Here is an 18,632-nt window from a genome sequence, read left to right on the forward strand (position 1 = left end):
CTGTCGTCGCGCGCCCTGTGACGTCATGTGCGTGCGCGGCTGGCCGTTTCTTCTTTCGTTTCGTCGGCGCACGGCGCGTATGGAGGTCAGAGGCAGCGAAGGCTTAGGGGCGCTGCCCCTGGAGAGCTGGGTGGGTACAGTCCAAGGGAGAAAAAGGGGTTGGGGAAAGGGAGCCCGGAGGCGGCGGGAGCAGGGGTAGGAGGCCGTGGGAAGGCCCAGAGGCGGCGGGGGACAAAGGGCCTGACAAGGGGAAGGCCGAGCTCTTGGGGAGTCCCTGGCGCGCGGGACGGCCTCCCAGACGCCGGGCGCGCAGGCTATTCTTGAGCACCGGCTCGGTCCTTCACACCGATGCCCCGGCACCGGCCGCTCCCTGCCCGCCTGGTGCCGTTACACCGCATGCGCCCCACTTCTCCGGCTTCCGGCCTTGATATGCAGGGTCGAGAGATGCCGGGGTGGGGGTGGGGGAGAAGACTTTGTAGGCCACGTGGACTCAAGACTCACTTATGCTTCGGCCGCCGCGTGCACGTGTGACCTTGAGCAAGTCCCTCAAACTTCTTGGACTGGAATGAGGGTACTGGACCCCGTGATCTCTAAGGTCACTTGCAGCGCTAAGTTCATTGAGCGGTATGAGAAAATCAGTATTCTCTCTCGGCCCGCGGGGTGCTTTAGAACTTTGCAAAGAAGCATCAGGGTTCAACGCCTTGTTTCACTAGAGAGAGGAAAAGGCACAGGACAGGAGGTAGGGGAAGTGATTTGCCCAAGGTCACGAAACTGGGAGAGGCAGGTCTCATGGGCCCTAACTTTCTGCCCCTGCTGGAGGCCAGAGGAAAGAAATTACATGGCTAGAGACTTAAGCAGACTTGATAGGTGTAATACAGGCCTTCTTGGGGTTCTCTTAATGCCCGGCTTAGAGACAAATCCAGCGGGTTTAAAGACTGTTTAGTCTAACCTCATTTTAGGGAAAGGAAAGACTTGGAGGTGGTTTAAGGGACCTGCCTAAATTCTCTAGTGGCAGTGCAGGAATTCTAATCTTGAGTCTTCAGTGAACCCTAATCCATTACTCTTCCTACTGCCTTGTGCTGCCTCTCTTAATTGTATATTAATTATAATAATAATTAATTATTAATTAATAATAATGAAAATAGTCTGTATAATTTCTCAGAAACTTGGCTTTTATAAAACCTGAGATTTGCCTGTAATGTTCATAATGTCAAAGGTAAGCACTTTTTTTCTTTCATTTTTTTCTTTTCTAGAACTAGGCTGAGAGCATATAAAAAACATGGTTTCTACCCTCAAGGAGCTTTAAAACTTTAATTCTGTGTATTCATATACCTTTAATGGGGAATTGTTTTTCATTATATGCTCCTGTTTTTTACTTCAAACAGCTTATTTCTGTAGTATGACTTGTATTCAGATCTACATAATAGTTTTCAAAACAGTTTTATTGCAAACGTTTTAGCTGTAGATTGCTTGCCCTCCTGCTTTTTGTTTTTAGGAAAAACTGGGAAGAAGTGGTCTGGGAAAGGACAGTTCCCATCTTGAGTGACAGCAGCCAAGTATGAGGCCATCATACTGCTTGTGATAGTCTGCTTGTGGGCTTCTTAGACCAGGACTAACCACAGCATTTACTGTGAGTTTCAGTTCCAATAAGTGGCTAAATAGAAGTAGGGATTAAGTAGAGAGGTGAAAAAGAGTGGTTGTTGACTTACTGTATTTCCACCCTGTGCAAAAGTACACAGATATTTAAATTGTTTATAAAAGTACACAGATATTTAAGCTGTCTATATACTTATTCAGAATAGTAGAAATTTGGAGTTGGAAGGGATCCCAAACTATCTAGTTTGATCCATACTTGAAAAAAAGAATCCTTTCTACAAAGTAGATAACAAATGATCCTTTAGCCTTTGCTGGAAAACCTTTCATGATTTTTTTCAACTTCTCCCTAGATTGTCCTTTCCATTTTTTGACAACTCTCATTGCTAGGAAGATTGATCTTATGCATATATACCTCTTAACTTCTATTTCTGACCTATGTGGCCAAGAACAAGACTGATTAGTCTTCCACATAATATCTTTGTGGACATCAGACTATTCCTGGCTTTAATCTCTTAGCACAGCACTTGATGGAGATGATATAGTTTCTTCCTCCCCAAGGTTCGTTTCACTAGAAAAGCTGTATGGATTCTCTAGTCCAGCCCTCTCTTACAGAAATGATCTGAGGCCTTAAAAAGGTTAAGTGAAAGTTCCAGATCATAATCTATCATCCCATGGTTTTTATTCTGTCCTTTTCTTTCAAATCTGACTAATACACCAGAGTTCTACGTTGATTATCTCACACTTAGACTGAGAAAATAGACTTTTAGTGTATTTTCTGCTTCCCATTAGTGTCCTATAGCACCAGATTGAATTTACTAAAACATAACTCTTGCACAAATATTATCCAAGGCTCCCTTATTATTGACAGCCTGGCTTCAACCCTCCTTTTTTAGTTTCAGTCTCACTACTATTGTCCAAACTAGTCCACAGTCCCCACATAGACCGTTTGTAGTTTGCACACCTTTTAAAATCCTGTGTAAGATGAGTCTTTGCTCTTTTGTTTTTTGTCTGTATCCTTGGAGCCTAAGAGGGAGATGACTCTTGTCAAATCCTTTGAGGTAAATAGTTTTGAGTTATACATATAATGTCACAGAGATAACAGGAACCTTAGCTAGAAGGAATCTAGTCTGACCCACCTTACTTGAAATGAGAAAACAGCCACACTTTTTTTTTTTTGCCTTTTTGGAGGGCAATTGGGGTTAAATAATTTGCCCAAGGTTACACAGCTAGTTTTTTTGTGTGGGTGTTAAGTGTCTGAGGCCAGAACCGACCTCAGGACCTCCTGACTCCGGGGCCAGCGCTTTACTCACTGTGCCACCTAGCCGCCCCTGAGCCACACTTTTCCTGTGGCCACAGAGTGGGCAGGCTTAGACTTAAATAAATGGCAATCCTCTTAAGTCCAGTGCTCATTCTTGCTAGAGTGCACTGCCTCTCCCACTGCCCAGAGGAGCATAGCTTTAGCAGAAAAATTTGGTAAATTACCATTGGAAGCAGTTCACTTTTCTACAACAAGAGCTTACTCAAGATTTCTATTAGATAAGTAGTTAAACTGTTGAGATCAAGCAGGTAGCTCCTGTCACCTGTTGAATGTTCTGTACTAGAGAATAGAAAACATAAGAGAGTTCCTTTCCACAAGAAGTTCAGTCTACTGTTAGACATAAAGCTTTTAGGAAATAGCAGTTATTCAGAATATTAAATGACTGGATTGACTATAATCAAATGGTAAAATATTTATGAGGCAGCATTCTGTGTGCTTGATATTGTTTGTTGGTGGTAATAGGAAAGGATTCATGGGGAAAAGGAAACATGGAGAAAATGGCCTTGAAACCCACCTTGGTCTTAATGCTTATAATTGAGGAATGGCTATTATAATAACATCTTGTTTGTACTGTCCTTTAAGGTTTGCAAATCCTCTTTTCCTCTTGTTTTAACAGATCTTAAGTGGCTTGAGTTGAATTGAAAGTACTACATCTCTCCTTCAGCTTCAGTGTTCCTGCCCAGATCTAGAGGGCATCATGGCATCTCACCTGATGAAACGCTGCATCTGCCTCTTGGCCACCCATCAGGCCTCACCCTTAACTGTAATTGGCAGCCTAAGGCTGGCCAGGGTCCCCTGCAAGATGATGACCACCACACATGAATCCACTGTCTCCACTTTGGATAGCCTCTTAAATAAGGAGCCATTGTTCACCCCCTACCCATGGCCTCAGGAAGTCGACCGGCAGATTGAGAAGGCTACCACCCCTGATGAAGTGCTAGAATTGCTTGATGGTAGGCACAAGCTACACCACAACCATGCTGCCCTCATGGTAATTAAGCTTTCCCGCCTCTTGGCTGATAAGCACCAGGACAGAGACTCACTCATTAAGGATGCCCGGGTTCAGAAGCTTTTTCGCACTGTGGACAGCCAGGTGGGTTGCAGGGCATTTTTTAGACCTTTAGAAAAGGTAAGACAGACAAATTATATTTGTGTCTAATACTCTACCAGGCATTTGGCATTGCATCTTCAGGTATAAACATGGCCCGGTCAGTCTTAAGAGGAGGGCAAGAACTGTGGATTCTTTATATTCTCCAAAGTACCAAAATTCTGCTAGCTGTGAATTGAAGCGCTTCTTGAGGATACACTTGCTATCGATTGTGCCAAGTGCTGTGCTGGGCACTGGGGGAGGTGGATGATGCTCTGCCCTGGTGAAACTTCCAGTCTGATGAATGCATTACACAGTGTTGTATGAGAAGCTTGGCTGTGAGGCATAATTCAGCAAGCAAATGAGGAGCCACTAAATATGTTTGAGCACAACCAAGTCTCTGTACAAGATTATTCTGATAGTGAAGGATAGATCTGTAGGAGCCTAAGAGTGGAAGGAGCTTTAAGAGCTCCTTTAAGCTCTATTAAGAGCTAGTACATAGTCCAGGCAGGTGGTGATAAGGGCCTATAGTAGAGTGGTGGAGGTGAGAATAGGAAAAGAGAAGGATGTCAGGAAGAATCAACATGATTTGGTAACCAACTCTAAAAGAGGAAGAGGGAAAGGAAGATTCCAGGAAACCTTGGTGTCATGGGTAGAAGTAGTAAATTTAGGGTGAGTTTAGGAGAATGGCTAATGAGCTTGGTTTGGGGCATGTCCATCATAGATCTTTTTGACTGTCTGATGAAACTTATGGTTCTTTTTAAGTGTATAAAATAAGATCAAATCAATTAAAATCCAGTTATCAAAATATTTAGAAAGAAATCAGGTTAAGAATTCCTGGGTTAGAGAGAGAGTCAAACCAGGAGAGTGTGGTGTTTTGTGAAGTCAAGAAGGGAGAGAGTATCCCTTAGGGTAGCAGTATCAGATGCTACAATTCAAGGAGGATATGAAATCATAAATTGTGGGCTAAAAGGTCATCTAGTCAACCCTGTAACTTTACAGTTGAGGATAAAGGCTCAGAGGTTAAATGATCATCCCAGGGAAGTAGTGGAGCCAAGATTTGAACTAAGGTCAATTCTAAATACAATCCTGTTTCTTTTGCATCATTAAAAAAGCCATTAAATTTAGCCGTCCATAAGTCATTAGTAATTTAGGACCAGTTTTTGTAGGCTGAAGATTGGAAACTGGGTTGCAAGAGGAGAAAGAAGGAATGGGTTGTGAGCATTAGAAGTAATGAACGAACAGAAGCTGGACAGAGTAGGGAAGTCTGTTTTAAGAGTGATGAAGAGACCCAGCATTTTTCTAGGTAGATGGGGAAGAGCAGAGAAACAATAGGAAGGATGAAAGGCCTGCTGGAGTATGTTGGGGTGCAGGGTGCAGCTTGTGGGATTAGCCTTTGTGCAGGGTCGAGATCCCATCTAACGAGGCACAGGGAAGAGACAGTGGAGGAGCAAGGCAGAGTTTGAGACAGCCTCAGCTATCGATGAAATAGGAGGCTCTGTCAAACACTGCCATCGATAGGAAAGGTTGGCAATTTTTGCCATGAAATAAGCTTTGAAATGTAGCCACTGATGTGAACACTTCATAGCCAGAAAAGTCTAGCTGTAAACAAGTGCCAGATTGTGCCTACAGAACTGAAGTGCCAGGAGTTTTGAGAAGAGGCTTGGATTCTAAGGAGCCGGAGCAGGTGTTAGAGGAGGAGGGGGGGGGGAGTACATCCCATGGCCATCGCAGAGCACCAAGATGGCCAGTGACATGTGTCATTTGTGAGGACCAGCTAGAAGGCCATTTTGACTGGACCTTAGAAAGTGCATTTTGGGATTGGGGGTGTGGAGGGGGTGGGTATTATAAAAGCCAAACAGGAGTTTGATATCAAGAAACAGTTACAGGATCTTCTCAGTAGATTTCAATCTACTTTACAGTTGGTATTTAATTACACTTTAGAAAGTTTAGAATTTTCTTCCTTCCTTGCCCCAGGTATCCTCAGTCTGGCATGGAACCCTTATGAACTTGCTCCGGAGCTTCTACACATTACAACTTCCAGAAAATTTCAAGCCCCTGCGATCTGTGGAGCAAGAGGTTCGCTGGAGGCTTCGCCGAGTTAAATATAAGAACCTCGTTTTTCTGGCAGAGACCAGCATCCCCTACATGCAGGAGCAGGGCTCAAAGGAGCTCCTGACAGAACTCTTGATGCACTTGGAGCGGCGCTGGGCAGAGATCGATGACTGCCGCACCGTGGTGACCCTCATGACCAAAGCCGGGCACCTCTCTGAGGCACTAATGGACCATCTAGAGGACAAGGTATTGGGGAATGAGGGCTGAGGTACACGTTTCCTTCCCCCTGAGTTTGTCAACTTTCATTCGTATACAGGATTTTAGGGAAAGTAGGTTTGATTCAGTTTCCCTCCCTACTCCAGGCACATGCACCTCTGGGGCAGAAGCTGTAGTGTTTTTCTCTTAGTCTCAGATGACATAGGTCTACAGTACAAGAAGCATGGGTCTCTGGAAAATTGTGGGTTTGGACTAAATTACCTCTATGGCCCCTTCCATCTCTAAATTTATGAATCTGTTTTCTGCTCTGTTCGGTGTGTCATTGGAGATTAAGTACCCGAGTCACTGGCAGAGTCGGCCAACTCCTAGCCGGGGTTTTTCCTCTTCATAAGCTTCCATGTCTTTAGAGAGCTTTTCTTTTTTTTCCAAAGCAGTTATTACCTTTCTAGTATCTAATGTATTCTTGTTAATAATGAGTTAGGTAGAATAGAAGCTGCCCTTAGCCAACATATAAGGAAACAGGTTTAGAAAAATAGTAGCTCACCCAAGGTCACACAGAAAGTTGGTGGCAGTGCTGAGCTTAGGTCTCCTTAACTCCTGGTCCACTATACTTGATCTGTCCTTTGCAACCCCAACCCTTGCAGCCTTGTCAAATTCAGCACCTGCCTCTGTCTGTGGCAAGGGCTGGCCCAAAAGGCTGCCACAGAAACACTGTGGCTCATGGGCCCTATGTCCTGCTTTCTGGGACCTGGGGATAAGTTTGGCTACAGACACTAAATTTCTACCAGCAGACTTCCCCTTAAATATCTGGATTTCAGGTCCTAAGCTGCCATGGGGATCCCTGAGATTTAGAAAGTTTTTCACTATCCATGGGGGTTCATGACAGAAAGGTCTTGTATATGAGAATCTAACTTAGTTTGGGTTCAGGAACTGTTTTGTAGGGATTAAAACATCTCATGGGACATTTCCATGGTGGGGAGGGTGGGGGAGGATCAATGTTTTGGGTGCTGGATTGAGACCAACTCTCTAGCTCCTACCCCTCCCCCCATCTTGGTGCAGCAGAGAATGGCAGCTGCCCAGCTAGCTGATCTCCCTGGGTGACTGTGGTTGACAGTTCCTGGAGCTGGCAGAGCAGTTTGGCCCTGAGGACCTGCGGAAAGTGATGCTGACCCTGGCTTCTCAGAACCGGCGGTCAGTGCCCCTGCTTCGGGCCATCTCATACCACCTGGCTCAGAAACCTTTTACCCTGACACGAGGAATGCTTATTGACTTTGCATATGCTTATGGTAAGGCAATGGAAGTGGCTATGAGGAGGGCAAGGAATTTTGGGGTCTTGTTTCTATTGCTAACTCCCTTGTCATGTTTTATTTTTCCTTTCTCTTTGTCACATCAGTATTTGCCCCACCCTTCTGGCATCAATTGACCTAAAAATCTACAGAAACACTGTAGCACTTGGATTCCACATATCCCTGTCCCTTTGACCACGAATAAACTTTTTTTTTTTTTTTTAAGCAATCGGGGTTAAGTAACTTGCTCAAGGTTACACGGCCAGTTATTATTTCTGGGTGTGGTGCTGAGTGTCTGAGCCCGGGATTCGATCTCCAGGTCAGTCTGACACTGGAGCCGGTGCTCTTACTCGCTGTGCTACCTGGCCGCCCCACGAATAAACTCTTAATAGAGCAGTTAATGTTTTGTGGGGGTTGGAGCCAAGGTCCTTGAGGTCTGGACGGGGGGCATCTGAGCAGGGCTAGTGAATAAAAGAGGTGGCTTTGCAAACTTCTGCTAAGGATATCCCAGATATCTCCCCTGTTCCCTCAGGTGCCCTGCCATTAAGCTCACTATGGTCTCCTTTGTCCTAAAGGAAAACTAAACTTCCACCAAACCCAGATATTCCAGAAGCTTGCAGCTGAACTGCTGCCCCAGGTGTCCAGCATGACGCCCAGTGAAATAACTCAATGCTCCAAGTCCTTTGCCTTCCTCAAGTGGCTCAACTTGCCTCTTTTTGAAGCCTTTGCCCAGGTAAGCAGGGGTCAGATGGACTAGAGAGCCCTACCACCCCAGGGCTAGGAGGTACATTTTAGATAAGAAAAGTGACTGCCGTTTATATAAAACTTGAAAGTTGCAAGGAGAGGGATTTATGTATGGGCCAGGCCTGGTTTAGAGACTAAATGGGATGTGTCTTTTAAAGATTTCTCCATGTGCCTTCACTACAGGTACATGAAGTATCTGCTAGACAGATAAAAAGCCAGTAGCCAGTAAGAGGCCCAGGCCACCACCTTCTCCATTCAGGTCCTTGCAAGGCTTGAGAGCCCGAGGTTCAGTGATTGTATGTGTGTGTGCTTGTGCCACTGGGAAAATGATGCTTCTGGAAGAACTGTAGGGTGTAGGTGTTTGGGAAGGGAACTCTGTCCTTGGCAGAATCGATGAGATGTGTGCCTTGCCAGGTACATTGGTTGTTGGATAATGGGGTAAAGGATAAGAGGCTTGAGCTAGGCTGGGGACAAACGGGGAGCCTCTTTACCTTACCCTGCTTTCTCCGGTCCCAGCATGTACTGAACAAGGCCGACAGCTTCACCCCACTCCAGCTGAGCAACATGATCCTGGCATTTGCACGCCTGAACTTCCATCCTGAGCAAGAAGAAGAGTTCTTCAGCTTGGTATGGCTTTTCCTGCCCCCATTTCCCCTTCCTGGAGGGGACACTAGGATAAGGGTCAGGGTGATGGGCACACATGGGGTTTTGTGCTAAAAACCAATGAAGAGCTAACTTGACTGGGGCAGTTGGTAGAAGGGCAAGAGTTCCAAGGAAGAAAAGCTTCCATTGTCTTAATTTTCCTCCTGAATAAATCCTAAAGAAACTCAGTCTTGTGACATGTAGAAATGGCAATAGAAGAGGAAAAGTAGGTGCTGGGGAAAAAATACTTGGAGAAAGTGGCAGTGCCCAAGAAAGGGGGAGCAAGCAATATGGGCTCAAGTGCTGTAGGTCTCTGGACTTGGAATAGAATACAAAATGAAAAGGCTTGGTGTTGGAGGTTAATGTGACTCAGGGAGAATTGTTATCCTAGGAAGATGGAAGAGGATGTGACATAGACCCCACATTTTTTGCAGTCTGCCTTCAGCCTAGGTTTGTGTGATTGGTCCTGTCAGTGAGTATTCTGCCCTGGGATGCCCAGATGCTGAGAGAGAGGGAGCCTCATACCTGTTCCCTTCCCCAGGTACACAGGAAGCTGGAGCCAGAACTGGCCAAGTGGAACCCCACCCTGCATGTTGATGTGGTGTGGTCCCTGTGCATTCTGCAGCAGGTACAGAAGGCACAGCTTCAAGAGGTTCTTCGCCAGGAATTTAACAGCCAGTTTCTAGGTGAGGGATTGAAGGGTTGGGGGAAATAGAGCCTGGCAACTCCTGTCTCTTTATGTTCTCCCCCTGGAACTGCCACGGAACAGGGTCAGATTGAGCCCTGACAGACACCTTATCCCTGCAGGTCTGTGTGTCTGTCTTGACATGGCCTTGGGCACAAGATAGGCTCCAGACTTTAATCCTCTTCCTCCAAAGTTGGCTTCCCTTTGATTGACAATCTGTAGCATCTGAGCGTTTCTCAGACTGCCCTTCCCTAGATCATAACTGTTTTGTTTGCAGATGGCAAGTTCCCTCAGAACCAGAACACCTGCCAGAAGCTGATCCATATCAATGCCACCGCTCGACTGGAACATCCTGAGTACACTGGACCATTCCTTACAGCAGTGACTCCCCAACCTCCCACATCCAGGAAGATGACACCCATGCAGAAAGATTTGCAGGACATATTGAAAGGGTGGCTGGGCAGTGATGACAAGGCCCGTTTTGGAGAGACCACTCAGTATGGCTGGGAACTGGGTGAGCCTGCCCGTCCCTCCCCACCCTGTACTTGGGTTGATGGTGTTGGTTCCACAAATGCCCTTCCCCTATTTTTACTACTTCAAACTTAAATGTCCCCAGAGGACTTCTGGAACTTCTGTTGAAATACAAGATTCTTCCTCCAGTTCTGCAGCTGTGTCAAATTCAGCACCTGCCCCCTTTCATGGCAAGAGCTGGCCAAAACAGCTGCCACAGCAACACTGTAGCTCATGGGCCCTGAGTCCCTCTCCCTGGGGCTTGGGGATAAAATTTTGCTGCAGACATTTCCCTCTGTTTATGTTTGCTTTCCCTGTGCAGCTCTGCCTCTGTCAGTTAACCTGCCCCTTGTTAATTAACGTGTAGTTTGGTCAGATCACTAAGGCACAGGCCTGTGTTGGCTGCTATCTTCCTCTGGATTTTTATCTCAATTGAAGCTCCGTTTCATTGACTGTGCATTGCTCCTTAACCCTTACATTCCCATCCTCATCTTTCTTGTTTGCGTATTATCCAGATGCTGAGTTGGTACTTGATGTGGATAATCAACCTCTGCCCATGAAGAACTTTGTGGCACCTCACCTGGCTCAGCCAGCTGGAACTCAGCCTTTGCCCCCTGGTGCCAAGAGGTAACGTGCTTGTGGTTCTAAACCTTGTGCCACATGGGGAAGGAGGAATGTCATGCCTACATTGAAAGGCAGGAGCTGGCCTTGGTATACAACATGTAATAGTTCTCTGTCCTCTTCCTTTTGGGACTCTCTTCTACTCTGTAGGCCTACTCTCTTCTGTTTTTCTTTTTTGATCTTACCATTCCTTTGTCTTTGAGGAAGATAAATGAATCTCTTTCCATGGAATAATCCCCAGCTTCCTGCCCTTGCCTGTTCTCTAGGTTGGTTTTTCTTCGTTGGGAGTTCCCAAATTTCATCAGCCGAAGCAAGGATCTGCTGGGTCGATTTGTTATGGCCAGGCGCCACCTTAGGGCTGCAGGCCTCCTGGTGGTCGATGTGAGTACTGAGTGTGGGTGAGGTCCTTCAGAGCTCTAGCCTCCATGTTTCCTAGATCCTCTGCGGGCTGGCAGAGGAGGAGGGAGAGGCCAAAGGGATGGGAGAGTTTCACGTACATGCACATGCCTGGAATTTAGCTCTAGCTGTTTTTAATCCTTTCAGACCTGCAGCTGTGTCAAATTCAGCACCTGCCCCGTTTCATGGCTGGAGCTGGCCCAAAGAGCTGCCACAGCAACACTGTAGCTCATGGGCCCCGAATCTCTCTTCCTGGGGCTCGGGGATAAAGTCTGGCTGCACACACTGGGCTGAACTAGCTTAGGACATGCCTCCTCTCCTCTTCATGTTTGTCCCATTCAGTTCTGCTTTTATCCACCGTTTGCCTGCTTATTGACTGTTTTGCCTACTGTACTCTTCCAGGAGTGTTATTTCCATAAACACAGTATGCCTGATAGAGCTGCCATTCACTACCCTGGCTTGCAGGGGCCTTCACTTAGTCCACTATAATCAAAAAGAACAAACATGGGACCAGGCATCAGCTAGTAGTTGGAGAGAAAAACAGCTTCATCCAGTTCTCAGTTATGTTGTGAAGTCCATACAAGGTCCTATGAAAAATTAAAAGTGGAAGAGATTGCCTCTAGCTTGGGGGGAATCAGGGAAAGTCTCATAGAAGGGTAAGGTTGGTGCTTGAAGAATACAGTTATGGGGAGAAGTATTATCAGAAGCTCTTGGCTTGACTCGGGCATAGCTGTGGTTCTTTTCCCTGAATCCTCCTTTTAGCCTACTAAAGACTGCTGTATTTAGTTCATTAATGGGTAGGGGTTCACACATGGAACTCTACCCACCTTTCTACACTCCTTGTTGACTCCCTTCCAGACCTTCCTTTGGCATCAGAATTTGACTAAGATCTGAAAATACTGATAGACCCTTGTTTGCTTTTTAAGCAGGAGAATGTTGGTTCACAACTTCACATTAGGAAGATCACTTGGGCAGTGTTAGGAAAAAAGAAACCAGAGGCAGGGAGGCCAGTGAGGAGACTAAGAGCCCAGCTGAACACTGCTGCTTGGACCTTTGAGGGGGGTGTAAGGGAGCAGGAGGGGGCAGATTCCAGAGGTGGCTTAGAAGTGGAATCAGTGAGACTTGTCACCAGGCTTGGACGGGGTGATGGGGGATTGGGCACGAGTCAAAGGTGACAGCTGTTTCAAGTCAGTTACTTGGATAGTGATGGGGCCATAAACACAGAGAATTGGGGAGCAAGTAGTTTTGGATCGAGGATGAGTTAGTGTTGTGTATATTGAGTCTGTTGGTTATATGTGTAGGTACGGATGTCCAGGAAGTAAATTCAGGACTGGAGTGATGGGAAGCATTTGGGACTGGAGATGATAGATTTGTAAGTCACCAGCACGGATATCATGAATGAAACCTTTGGAGTCAGTGAGGTTGATGAGAAAGAAGAAAAGCCTGCCAAGGTCAGAGTGCCTTGGTCAGTGACCTCTCTGGGTGCCAAGAGTGTCTTGGAAGACAAAGTAGGGAGGAGGTAGTCTACAGAATGAAATGTTGGGCATCGAGAAGGATAAGTACAACATCAAAAAATCTGGGATTTGCAATAAAACATGCCATAGATGACATGGAGGAAAATAGCAGAGAGGAAGTAGAGGTAGTTGGTGATTTTGTCATGAAATCATTTTCGGCCATGACTCTCCATGACCCTATTTAGTGTTTTGGCAGAAATAGTGGAGTGATTTTCCATTTCCTTCTCCAACTCATTTTACAGATGAGGAGACTCAGGCAAACAGGGTTAAGCGACTTTACAGGGGTCACACAGCTAGTAAGTGTCTGAAGCCAGATTTGAACTTAGTTCTTTCTGACTTAAGGCCTGGCACTCTTATCCACTGTACCACCTAGCTGCTGTAGTTGGTAATAGAGGCTACTTTTCCTTAGAAATTTGGGAGTGAATGGAGATACTGGACATGTAGCTTGATCAATATAGAGTGCTGGGCAGGTTTGATCTAAATTAGTGATCCTTTGGTCAAGGGAAGGGTTTTTTGTTTGTTTGCTTATTTTTAGGAAAATGGGATACCTGAGCATGTCTGTAGGCCTTATGTAGTGGGCGTGGTGTTAAAGGTGTGTGGGAGGATGATTGCTAGGGACAAGAAAGGGTGAGAATCCGAGTAAGGACACGGATCAAATAGTTAAACCTTGGAAAGGAAAACCACTTCATTCTCTGAAGCCAGAGAAAGAATGGTTGAGAAAAGAGGTTCAAATCAGCAGAGGGAAGAGTTGAGAGTCCCAGCTAGTTCTGGTCCAGAAGGAGGTGGTTGGGCTTCTCAGAACCCTTGCCTTGGCAGTTTGATTGTATTCCTCAGCTTGCACTTGAGTGTTTCCTCTACCTAGAGTACAGGGTTATCCTTAGATTGCACAAAGGGGCTTTGAAGATCTAGTATTGACTGGCATACTCATGCTGCCACTTTACATACAACACACATGGGCCATCCTGACCTCTGTTTGACTTCCCTACTAGGTTCCATACTACGAGTGGCTAGAGCTGAAGTCTGAATGGCAGAAGGGTGCTTACCTCAAGGACAAGGTGGGGAAGGCTGTGGCCGAGGACCTGTCTAAGTGACCTTCCCTCTTCTAGCCCTATATTAGATCCAGCCTTGCAACAGAACAGCTTGTGTGGAAGGGAAGGACTTGTGTATCCAGAGTCCTCTCAGATTCACTCCCAGAGATCTCTGCCTGACAAGGACATGCTTGGGCACTAGATGCTGGTTGTGTTGGAGCCTTTATCTTCAGTGACCTGACTCCTGCTGCTACTGAATTGGGGTTATTGGATAACCCAGTCTGATGGGGGAGGGGGAGGGGGGAGTAATCTTTATTCCCCCATTGTTAAGGACTTTCCCCAAATAAAGGTTTCCCTCTGAGCTGTGAATCTGGGACCATGACTTGTAGGGGCTTGAGGAAAGAAAGCTGCCATTACACAATCTTTTCTTTTAGGGTTGTTACCCCACTGACATCTCTATCTGGAAAGGCAGGGGGAACCTCTCTGAGGCAGTTAGGTGGTATAGTAGATAAAGAGTGCGCTGGGCCTAAAGTTGGGAAAACTTCAGTTCAAATCCAACTTCAGACACTTACTGTCTATGGGATCTTGGGCACAGATCACTTAACTCCTGCCTCTGTTTCCTCATCTGTAAAATAGGGATAATACTTAACAGAAAAACCAGCTCTATGACCTTGGGCAAGTCACTTAACCCCAACGGCCCTATCTTCCCCCTTTCAAAAAGCAAAAAATAAAGGGGGGGATAATAGCTCTACCTTCCAAGGTTGTTTGTGAGGATCAGATGAGATTTGTGAAGCGCTTCTGTCCTTCACATATAGTAGACACATTTAATAAATGCTGTTTCTCTCCCTTTCCACAGTGCAGTAGCAGCTTCCCACCTTCAGTCTTCTGTGGAGCAGACCCATAATAGGGACTGTGGGGAACAGAGGCTAGAGCTAAGCTTCTCCTAAGGGTAGATTGGAGGTTGGCTTCAGGTCAGGCTCCTGCATGGAAGAAAGCCCCAACATAGGGCAAACACGTAGAAGATGAATTAGTAGGTACAAAATAATGACCTCTTCATCTGTGAAGTGAGATGAGACTAGGAAACCTGACATCCCTTTGAGATCTGAGACCTTATAAGATTTGACAACCCTAAGTGTTGGTCAAAGAAAAAATACTTAGTGCTATTAATTTTAGCCAGACATATACCAGGAATGTTTCTTCAGCTTAATCTATTAAAGTACTTGCTTGGAGAGAGGTGTCTAAATTGGGGTGCTTGACCCACCTCACCTCCATGCCCTTGGATAGGACTCCTCAAGACAAAATGTCAAGTATGTCAAGAAGGCAGCTATAACGTTACAATATAGTTTAGGGTTAACATTCCAAAGTGCTCAATACTCTTTCCTGGACCATTTTCATCAAGTATTCTCAGAGTAGACCAAGAATTCCTTGAGAGCATTATAATCCTTTCCCAATGGAAAAGGGGATTCATAGTTAAGGAGATGGACAAAGAGGCTGTCTCTTTATGGATCTGTAGCCCAATCATTACCTTTAATCTCTTTCCTCAGGGAAGGCTCCCCCAATCCCCTCAAAGGATTTTAGGTTACTGAAATATTTTCAGTTTTATTTGAAAGGGTTTTTTTTAAAGGTTTTAAAGAATGCTTCCCACAGCATGGAAGCTTATTTCCCTAAGACTAGCCCACCTCCTTGCATAATAGATTTCTATGTACCCTGAGGCAGCTTAAATATAGGAAGTCACTAGAGCCAGTGCCCAACCTATTAATGAAATTGGGTGAAAATAATTTTGCCTTTTGTGTTTAAGGTATTGAGGGGGGGGGAGGCCCTGAAGGACCGGGAGTGAAGCTACTGCCCCCAAGGAAACAAATTGGGGAGCTGCATGCAAAAAACTGACGGGAAGGCAGGGCAATTGGGGTTAAGTGACTTGTCCAAGGTTGCACAGCTAGTAAGTATTAAAAGTGTCTGAGGCCGGATTTAAACTAAGGTCTTCTAATAGTATGTGTTTAAATGACTCATAAAACTACGTGAATTCTTTGTGCCATAAAACAACATGGTTAAAAATTTGTAAGCTGCTCACAAATGGTTTGCACAAACTCTAGAGTTTACATGAATGAAGCATCACTCCGGGCTGGGATTTTGTCTTGTGTGGCACCTGTGTGAGCTTTGGGGGAGGAAGAAGGGGAGTTCCATATAGGGCACAAAGACTAATAGGAACATGAATCAGGTTATGGGTTCTCAGTTAAGAGACCTCAGAGGCCCCTTACTTCAGCCTTAAATTTGGAAGCAGCAATGTCCCAGAGAAGTGGTTATCTAGTCTCTTGGAAACCAGATTCACTATGACAGGGAAGTCTCAAAGGAAGGCCAGTCTACTTTATAATTTTGCTAAGTTACATTGACTACAGTGAGCATCTGCTTGCCCTTCCTTAAGCCTACACCCACTTCTCTCTCAACTACCCATTGGTCTTAACTCTGGCCTCTGGTGACTGAATATTGATGTTCTCTTACATATAATTGCTCATCCCTGAGGGTTTTAATTTGTAGATAAGGGAGGAAAGGTGAGCCAGGCACTTGGAAGATTTTGAATGCCAGGGAAAGGTCTTCAGCTGATGGCAGTGGTGATTTCTGTGGCTGTGTTTTAGAAATGTTAATGGGGCAAATCTGGAATGGTTTGGGAGGGGAAAGACTGGAGTTGGGCTGATCAATTAGAATGGAAAGAGGATTGCATTTGTATTTTGCTCCACAGAAACCCATCTCTGCCATGACTACTGGTCTGAGCAAATCACAACTTCGATGGGCCAATCAGATTCTTAATCTGTGAAATCACCTAATTGGACCAGAGTGGGGACATAAGATATTTTCTTTTCAATGTAATTGGTTTCCTATGTCTTTTACACACTTAAGAACATTCTGAGAATATTCATGCATTTAAGAACAATTGCTTTACTTCTGAGGAAGGAAGGATCCATAGGTTTCCCCAGATGTAAGTTTCCTACCTGGGAGATATATAGAAGTACCAAAATTTGGAAGAGTTCGGCTCTGAATATGTGTGGATTTCCAGGTGGAAGAGATGACTAGAAGTACAAAGTAAAGTGACCTATCCAAGGCCATACAACAAAAATAACAGACCAGACCTCTTTATTCCTAAATACAGTGCTATTTTTAGCAGCAGCTGAGTTCTATTATTCAGCTGGGGGGAGGGGGGGAAGATAGTAAAGAAAATTACCTGACTACAGTCTTTTAAATCTTTGATCTCTGCCCAAGAGCCCTCTCCTCTCACCTGATCCCAATAAGCCCCACCTCCTTTCTTTCCTCATTGCTCTGGAAATGGCTGCTGATGCAGCTGGGCCCTGTAGTTGCCAGGCAACTGGGAAGTGGTTTCTATGGTGACCACTACTGGATGACTAGGAGGACCAATCTTTTCTGAGTTCCACCCCTTTATAGTCTAGCTTTGGCTCTTGGATGAGAGGAGCTAATTGTTACATAGACTTGTTTCCCACTATGACACAGCTCCAAAATCCTCCCTAGCCTCATCTACTTGAGGGGAAAAGGACTAAGGATGCCGATAATCTATTTTTGGTTCCCATTCCCTTCAGCATAGCATGACAGAGGAGTCAATATAGGGTAGTGGAAAGTACCCTTAGTTTGCAATCAGAGAATCAGGGAGATGACTTTCCTACAGTGGGGCCCAGTATTATCTATAAAATGAAGGGCTGAACCACATGATTTCTACAGTCTATGCCACCCCTAAATCCAAGCCTCCCCTGCCCCTCTAGAGCCCAGGTTTGTTCTCTAAAGCAGGCTGCCTGCTTTGTACCCATCAAGGCCAAGGTGGGTGTCTTCTGCCTCGTATTCCTGGTAGCATCTTCCAGGGACAGGTAGAAAGGTCCCTTTCTTTTGCCTCTTGGGGGTACTTAAAGTTTATCAACTAAACACAGGCTTTGAGTTTACTGCTGTAAACTTGCTTGGAGATCCCCTGAAGGACAAGGTTTTCTTGGCCTGTCTAGAAAATCTTTGATACCATCTTAATCTTTCTTTCCATACTTAGTAAGTTTGTGTGGGAACCCAGAAAATCAGTAGTGACTGAGGAAAGGCCATCTGGGGATAAAAGGAAATTTGGTATTTCATCCTCATAACAACCCTGGGAGGTAGATGCTATTAATAATCTCCATTTTACAGATGAGGAAACTGAGGTAAATGGGTTAAGTGATTTGCCCATGGCCCCGTAGCTAGTATTTGAGGCCAGACTTGAACTCAGCTCTTCCCAAAGGGCAATTGGGTGGCACAATGGATAGGGTGTCAGGCCTGAAGTCAGGAAGACTCATCTTCCTGAGTCTAAATCTGACCTCAAGACACTAGCTGTGTGACCCTGGGCAACTCACTAAACCCTGTTTGCTTTGGCTTCTCCTCTGTAAAATGAGCTGGAGAAGGAAATGGCTAAACCACTTCTGTTTCTTTCCCAAGAAAACAACTCAACAACAAGAGCTTCCTGACTCCAGGCTGGGTGCTCCATCTACTGCCCCTCTGCTAGTCCACACTCCTCGTTTTGCACAGGGTAAACTGCACACAAGTTCCGAGAGGGCATGTCCCTCCTGAGCTCGTTGTTGCCTTGGTAAGCACTTTAGATTTTGAGGCAGAAAGACCTGGGTTTGAATTGGTCAGCTGACACTGTGAGAGAGGCCAAGTCGCTTTGTCTGAATTTATTTTCCGCGTTTGTACAATAGTGATAATGCCTGTCATGGCTACCTCCTAGGGTTGTGAGGCTCAAATAAAATAGTTCAGGGAAAGAGCACTTTGTAAATCTTAGAATGCTAAGTGTCCTTGGTTCTAGAGATGTTGGTGAGATGGCCTGGAATTGACCAATCCCATGTCTGGACAGGGAATGCCGGTCATCACGGGGAGAGGGAAGTTCTTTAATTGTGTGTACAGGGGAGGGCACCGGG

The 18,632-nt window shown here is 45.5% G+C and overlaps 1 protein-coding gene and 3 non-coding genes across 7 annotated transcripts; all 4 read left to right on the top strand.

The window, feature by feature from the left end:
- The first annotated feature begins 1 nt into the window (after position 1).
- LOC138166984 (FAST kinase domain-containing protein 4-like) lies at positions 2-14,059 on the top strand. 4 transcript variants are annotated; one of them, XM_069095469.1, is made up of 12 exons: positions 2-130; positions 1,496-1,630; positions 3,531-4,007; positions 5,979-6,302; positions 7,387-7,558; positions 8,134-8,291; positions 8,819-8,929; positions 9,486-9,630; positions 9,907-10,143; positions 10,655-10,766; positions 11,027-11,141; positions 13,660-14,059. In XM_069095469.1, exons 3-12 carry the CDS (start codon positions 3,612-3,614, stop codon positions 13,759-13,761), a joined length of 1,872 nt encoding a protein of 623 aa, XP_068951570.1. In that variant the 5' UTR covers positions 2-130; positions 1,496-1,630; positions 3,531-3,611; the 3' UTR covers positions 13,762-14,059. The 4 variants fall into 4 exon arrangements, with proteins under 4 accessions (XP_068951570.1, XP_068951573.1, XP_068951571.1 ...); XM_069095472.1 differs by having other exon boundaries at positions 13,777-14,059; XM_069095470.1 differs by lacking the exon at positions 1,496-1,630.
- Positions 6,912-7,048, top strand: LOC138167194 (small nucleolar RNA SNORA5). Its single transcript, XR_011169822.1, has one exon. It is a non-coding gene; the product is annotated as a small nucleolar RNA SNORA5 (small nucleolar RNA).
- Positions 10,293-10,430, top strand: LOC138167187 (small nucleolar RNA SNORA5). Its single transcript, XR_011169815.1, has one exon. It is a non-coding gene; the product is annotated as a small nucleolar RNA SNORA5 (small nucleolar RNA).
- On the top strand, positions 11,307-11,444 carry LOC138167195 (small nucleolar RNA SNORA5). Its single transcript, XR_011169823.1, has one exon. It is a non-coding gene; the product is annotated as a small nucleolar RNA SNORA5 (small nucleolar RNA).
- Positions 14,060-18,632: the final 4,573 nt, after the last annotated feature.

The sequence above is a fragment of the Petaurus breviceps genome, unplaced genomic scaffold (assembly GCF_028583685.1).
Source record: "Petaurus breviceps papuanus isolate PSGF00001 unplaced genomic scaffold, PetGlider_PUasm1.0 227, whole genome shotgun sequence".
NCBI lineage: Eukaryota > Metazoa > Chordata > Mammalia > Diprotodontia > Petauridae > Petaurus > Petaurus breviceps.